This window comes from Hordeum vulgare, chromosome 4H, assembly GCF_904849725.1.
Source record: "Hordeum vulgare subsp. vulgare chromosome 4H, MorexV3_pseudomolecules_assembly, whole genome shotgun sequence".
Taxonomy (NCBI): domain Eukaryota; kingdom Viridiplantae; phylum Streptophyta; class Magnoliopsida; order Poales; family Poaceae; genus Hordeum; species Hordeum vulgare.
In genome coordinates this window covers 609263511-609269344 of record NC_058521.1, presented here as the reverse complement: position 1 = coordinate 609269344, position 5834 = coordinate 609263511, and the positions used below count along the sequence as shown (strand labels likewise).

The following is a 5834-nucleotide window of genomic DNA, read 5'->3' as shown; positions in this document are numbered from 1 at the left end:
CTTTTGGAAAAAGAAAAAGAGTAGACTAGTGCTGCCCATGCCTCCATGTGGACCTAAATTACTAAGGCCACCATTTAAATTTTTGTGTACTTCCACCCACTCTATATAATTGCTCTCTCTCTCTCTCTCTCCATCTCTCTCTCTCCATCTCTCTCTCTCTATTTCTCTCTCTCTCTCTCTCTCTCTCTCTCTCTCTCTCTCTCACACACACACACACACACACACACACACACACACACACCTTGTCAGTAGGGCCGAGGGCCATTACCTGTAGAGTCCGAGCCAAGCACGTTGGTCATGCCCTTATGCATGCATGTTACTTCTTTCATATAGTATTAGTAGCTGATTAAGTTTGGCTATAAAACGAACCCAGCTTAGCTGCCATGAGCGGCATTCAATCACCACCAGAACATTAGCATCACCATCAAATGGCTGGTCACACCATCATGTTCTCCACTTGTAGGTGTTCGTCATTAGCGCTATGTGTGCTCCTTGCCACCTGCAGCTTCCTGATGCTTGCCGGCTGCTCTTCTGAGTCGTTGACAACAAGCAGTGAGCACTCGGACATCGGCATCGACAAGCACCATGACCTGATGATGGCCCGTTTCCACGTCTGGATGACTGTGCAGAACAGATCCTACCCCACCTCTAGTGAGAAGGCTCACCGCTTCAAGGTATACAGGAGCAACATGAGGTACATAGAGGCCCTGAATGCCGAGGCGACCACCTCGGGGTTCACCTACGAGCTTGGGGAGGGTCCCTTCACCGACCTTACCGATGAAGAGTTCATCTCGCTTTATACCGGGAAGATTCCGGACGATGACCATAGAGAAGATGGTGTCCATGATGAGCAGATTATCACCACCCATGCTGGGTCTGTCAATGGCGCCGAGGGTGTCACCGTGTACGCCAACTTCTCGGCCGGGGCGCCGATTAGGATGGACTGGAGGAAGAGAGGCGCGGTCACCCCCGTTAAAGACCAAGGGAAGTGTGGTACGTACAATATTTCATGTTAATATATTTTTTATATATAACCATTTATATGCATGCATGTACGATGACAAGTGACAACCACAACTTGCTAACAAAGTAACAACAGCTAGAAAATAATACTATCACTATTTGTTACTAACAAAATAACGACAGCTAATATATTTCAATATACGTGGCTGCTAGCTCAATGATTAAGTCAATGAAGCATTGACATGCAACTGCAGGATCTTGCTGGGCCTTCCCGACGGTCGCTACTATTGAAGGAATACACAAGATCAAGAGAGGGAGACTGGTGTCTCTGTCAGAGCAACAACTGGTAGACTGTGACTTCCTTGATGGCGGTTGCAATGGTGGTTGGCCTAGAAATGCTTTCCAGTGGATCATACAGAATGGAGGGATCACCACTACATCCTCCTACACATACAAGGCAGCCGAAGGTCAGTGCAAAGGGAACCGAAAGCCGGCTGCAAAGATCACTGGCTACAGAAAAGTCAAGAGCAACAGCGAAGTGTCCATGGTGAATATCGTGGCTAACCAACCTATAGCAGCTTCCATTGTGGTACATGGTGGCCAATTCCAGCACTACAAGGGAGGCATCTACAACGGACCTTGTGCTACCAGTAAGTTGAACCATGTCATCACCATAGTAGGCTATGGGCAACAGGCCTATGGAGCCAAGTACTGGATAGTGAAGAACTCATGGGGGGCGGCATGGGGCAACAAAGGCTATATGCTAATGAAGAGGGGGACGAAGAATCCATTAGGACAGTGTGGCATTGCGGTGCGCCCGATCTTTCCCCTTATGAATGGTGGAAGATCGACTGATTAAGACACACTTGCTTCATATCCAGATCCATCCACTTTACTTTGCTGAAGTTTTGTAATATTGATTGGCCTCCAAGTGCACAAATCCTACGTACTACGTGGCATGCATGTGCTACTATAGGCCTGGTGTGTACTCTGTTTTCAAAATAAGGATCTGTACTGTGTTTGTAACTTTGGTTTATTTTATTTGATGGTTCATAGCTCAACGATATAAATTAGGAGGATGTTGAAGCCACAACGCACATCTTTTTAGGGTTATTTATTTTACTTTATGTTAAACTATGGTTCAAATTCTACCGTATTAGATTAGACGTAATACAAACGGTGTGGGCCTTTGCGTTGGTACCGACGCGTACGAGTATAACTCGTTTACTTGTCCTTCAAGGACTCTCATGTATTGTCTCTCATATATACTCCATGTAGTCGCACCTAAAGAAGGCATGTCGTCTCGTGTTTGTAATACTCCATCCTCATAGTGATTGCACCTTCGTGCGTCCGTGGTTTTCTCCCGCAAGGGTTTCCATGTAAAAGTCTGTGTCTCTCGTGTCTCGTTGATCTTATTTTATCTAACACGTGATATACAGAGCTGAGGTTCTGAATATACGAGTTTTGAGACGAGAGATTAGGGTTGCGTCGGTTACGCGGCCGCCGCGTCAGGCGATCCGAAGCTAGATCGATTAAGTAGCCGAGTTCGACAGAAATTCGGCTAAGTACAGCGACATCTTCGGCCGGCGTTTCCTCAGGCTGGCCATAGTGGGGAGTATCATATGATACTAGTATCATGCATATGATACTATTGTATGATACCATCTTCATAATGCATAGTATCATAAACTAGTATCATAGATGGTCTCATTTATTAACATGCATGACACATAGTACCATAGGATTTAACATGTTATGGTATCTACATATGTTACTCTAACTCACTCTCTCTTCATTAATTGTCTGCCACATCAGCATGTTTGCTAGTCTCAAGTATATAATACTACCTAAGGCTGGTTGTAATGGGAGTATCATAAGTAGTATCATGCATGCCACCTAAGCATATTTGATGAGGTGACATAGAATTAAATGAAGAAATAGATGATTGAGTATCATATTAAATGTTGTGCTAGTATGTGTCATGCATGGCAATAAATGAACCGTTCTACTCATGGCTTCCATGAAGTACGATCTTCCGTTGCTGGACCTTGACACAAGGTTTACCCTATGGCAAGTCAAGATGCGGGCGTTGTTGGTGCAAGCCGACTATGATGATGCACTGGATAGTTTTGGATAGAATAGAATTGAGGATTGGACTGCCGAAAAGAAAAGAAGGGACCGTATGCCGACGTTCCAGAAGCTTCCCCTTTTCTTTCCGTTTTCGTCGTGTGTCTATTTTCTTCTGTCGCATCATCATCGCATCATGCGCATCATCTTCATTGCATCGGCATCTCCGTTGCCGACAGTTTTCAAAACTTGCACCCGTTGTAGTTACCGGTTCCCGTCGTTGTCCGTTCTGAGCCCGACCGCACACGCACGTGCCCGCGGCATCATCAAAACCCTGTTTTAAAAGTGTGTTGGAAACTTTCTTTGATCGAGGTGAAACTTGGCATGCGGTCGTGATTAGTTATAGCTAGGCCGCCTGTCGAATTTCGTCGCGATCAGGGTTCGTGTGGTGCCCGAACGGTCGACCGTAGCGGCACCGTATTCGGTCTACCGTCGGACGTTCGTCGGTGTTTTAAAAACTCGTTGTCGCGCCGCCCGTTTTCCCTCTCGTCTCCGGTAAACCACTCTTCACAGGCACTCGTCCGTCACGCGTTCGGAATTAGTCGAATCCGACCGCGCGGTTGGATCCGGAATGAAATTCCGGCTAACCTAGCCTCCCATTTGTCTATAAATACCCCCCGATGCATTTTAGACAGCCTCTCTCCATCTCTCCTCGGAAACCGTGCAACCCCACGAAACCCTAGCCGCCTCCCACCTGCTCTCTCCTCCCACCTCCAGCCGCCGGGCCGTGGAGCCCGCGTTGGGCCCGCCCGAGCCCATCTCGGCCCGAGTGTGCCGCGCCTCCTCTACTCCCAAGCGTGCTCGTCCCCGTGCGCCGCCGTCCTCTGTCGCCAGCAGCCGGCCGGAGTTTCCCTGAGCCGCCGGAGCCCCGCGAGGACCTCGCCCGCCGCCGCCATCGCCCTGCGTCGCCTCCCGCCGCCGCCGCGCCCCTGCAGCTCGCCGGAGAAGAAAGAGCCCACAGTAACCCCGTCGCCTTCTTCGCCGGATGCCCCGCGCCCCCAGCTCGCCGGCCGTGGCCGCGTTCCGTCAGATCCGCGCCTCGTCTTCCCGGGCTCACGCCGCCACCTCGAGCCAGGCCGCCTGCAACCCTCCGGCCGAGAACCGCCGCCGGCGTGCTCCTCGATCCAGCAGGATCGGGAGAGCCTGCTCGATCTGTTCGCCCCGCATTGACCAGCGCGCTCAGCCGCGTAGGCCCTTCCCGCAGCGGCCCAGCGTCCCACGCCAGCCGGCCCAACTCCCGAGCCGCCTCGTGGGCGAGCGCCAGGTGCGCCCAGGCCGAGCGCCTCCCCACGGCCCAGGTCCTGGCCCAGCTTCCCCGGCCTGCCTCAGCCTCTCCATCGACCGGCCCGACGGCCCAAGGTGAGCATCCCCCGAGACCCATCTATCCGCCGCCCTGTGCGCATCATATCTTTTGTGCACGCGCGTGTTGAGCCCATTAGCATCAAATTCGGCCCGTGGGCGATTTCCTAATTAACCGGAGATTTAATTAATTTCAGGAATATTAGCTGTTTTTCAAACGTCCGTAGAATTTTAACCATGCATCGGATCGCGACGTATTATATATGTAACTCGTGTGAAATTTTGCGTATACTATGATTTTACTACTTGCATGCATATTTGAGGTGGTTTAACCCGCTGTTTACCTAGTTTTACATGCTGTCCTAATACGTTATATATCCCGTAGTTATTTTCGTGCGCGTCCGGATTGTTCAAACCCCATAGATAAAATGCCCATGTTTTAGGAACCTATTTTTCATGTATTTTAGAGCGGTCATTGGTATTTTTGCGAGTAGGGAATTGCGCTAGTTTATTTTTCTGTGTCTAGGTTATTTTCTCGCTTTTTCGTGTGGCAATATTTTTGTGTTGCAACCCCACATACTTTATATGCTTTCGGGTGGCAATTAGTTTTAGCTTTTGAGCAAATTAGTTCGCACGATATTTGGCCATGTTGCCCTTTTGTTTAATTCATAGGATTTATTCCGTGCTCCGTTCGAAGCAGTTGTCAACTAGAGAGTTGATCTTGGATATTTTGTGTAGCCCCTGGTATTTTTGGTTGCAATATAAATGCATGTTTAGGCGTGGTTTGCTTGCTCTCAAGTTGCTAGAAATAGTGCTGATTTGGAGGTGCTGAAATATTTCTAAGTCTGGAATCTGTTATATTTTGTTGTTGTCTTGTCTTGCTTGTATCTTTTGATCTGTAGCTCTTTTGAGGTTGGTCCAATGGAGTTAGTTGTAGCCCTTGTGTTTCTCTAGCATGATGTGAAATTTAGTGCCATTTGGAGTCCTATAGCTGTAGGTTTTGCTGTTGTCAATATGGCTTCAGATCGAAAATTGCACTTTCATGAAGTGTAATTTTCACTAAGTCTGAAATAGTGTGTGAGATGCCATTTTGTGTCTTCTTTCCCCAATAATCCATGATGCCATGCTAGTTGTTGTTAGTTGAACCGTAGCTCCGATTTGATCGTGTCCTATATGAAACTTGCTTAGAATCTTGTGTAGTTTCATTTTTCTCATGCTGGTTGTATGTTTTGAGGTGCTCGTGACCGCAGTTGCACACATATTGCATTGATGCCATCATATCTTGCGTGCTTGTAACTTTTGATCCGTAGCTCCGTTGGAGATGTTCTTTATGTGTAGTTTGCTTGTAATGACGCGTAGAATCACGTGAACCTATTTGTTTTGCTGTTTAACAACTAATTAAATGTGTTAATTCAGATCTGGACAGAATTGTAAATTAACATGTG

At 48.1% G+C, this 5834-nt stretch overlaps 1 protein-coding gene across 1 annotated transcript; it reads left to right on the top strand.

The window, feature by feature from the left end:
- Positions 1 to 212: 212 nt before the first annotated feature.
- LOC123447612 (ervatamin-B-like) lies at positions 213 to 2033 on the top strand. Its single transcript, XM_045124220.1, has 2 exons — positions 213 to 993; positions 1218 to 2033. Exons 1-2 carry the CDS (start codon positions 429 to 431, stop codon positions 1820 to 1822), a joined length of 1170 nt encoding a protein of 389 aa, XP_044980155.1. The 5' UTR covers positions 213 to 428; the 3' UTR covers positions 1823 to 2033.
- Positions 2034 to 5834: the final 3801 nt, after the last annotated feature.

Coding starts and splice junctions, on each gene's coding strand:
- LOC123447612 (XM_045124220.1), top strand. CDS start 429: ATGGCTGGTCACACCATCATGTTCTCCACTTGTAGGTGTTCGTCATTA. Junction 994..1,217: donor TAAAGACCAAGGGAAGTGTG/GTACGTACAATA, acceptor ATGCAACTGCAG/GATCTTGCTGGGCCTTCCCG.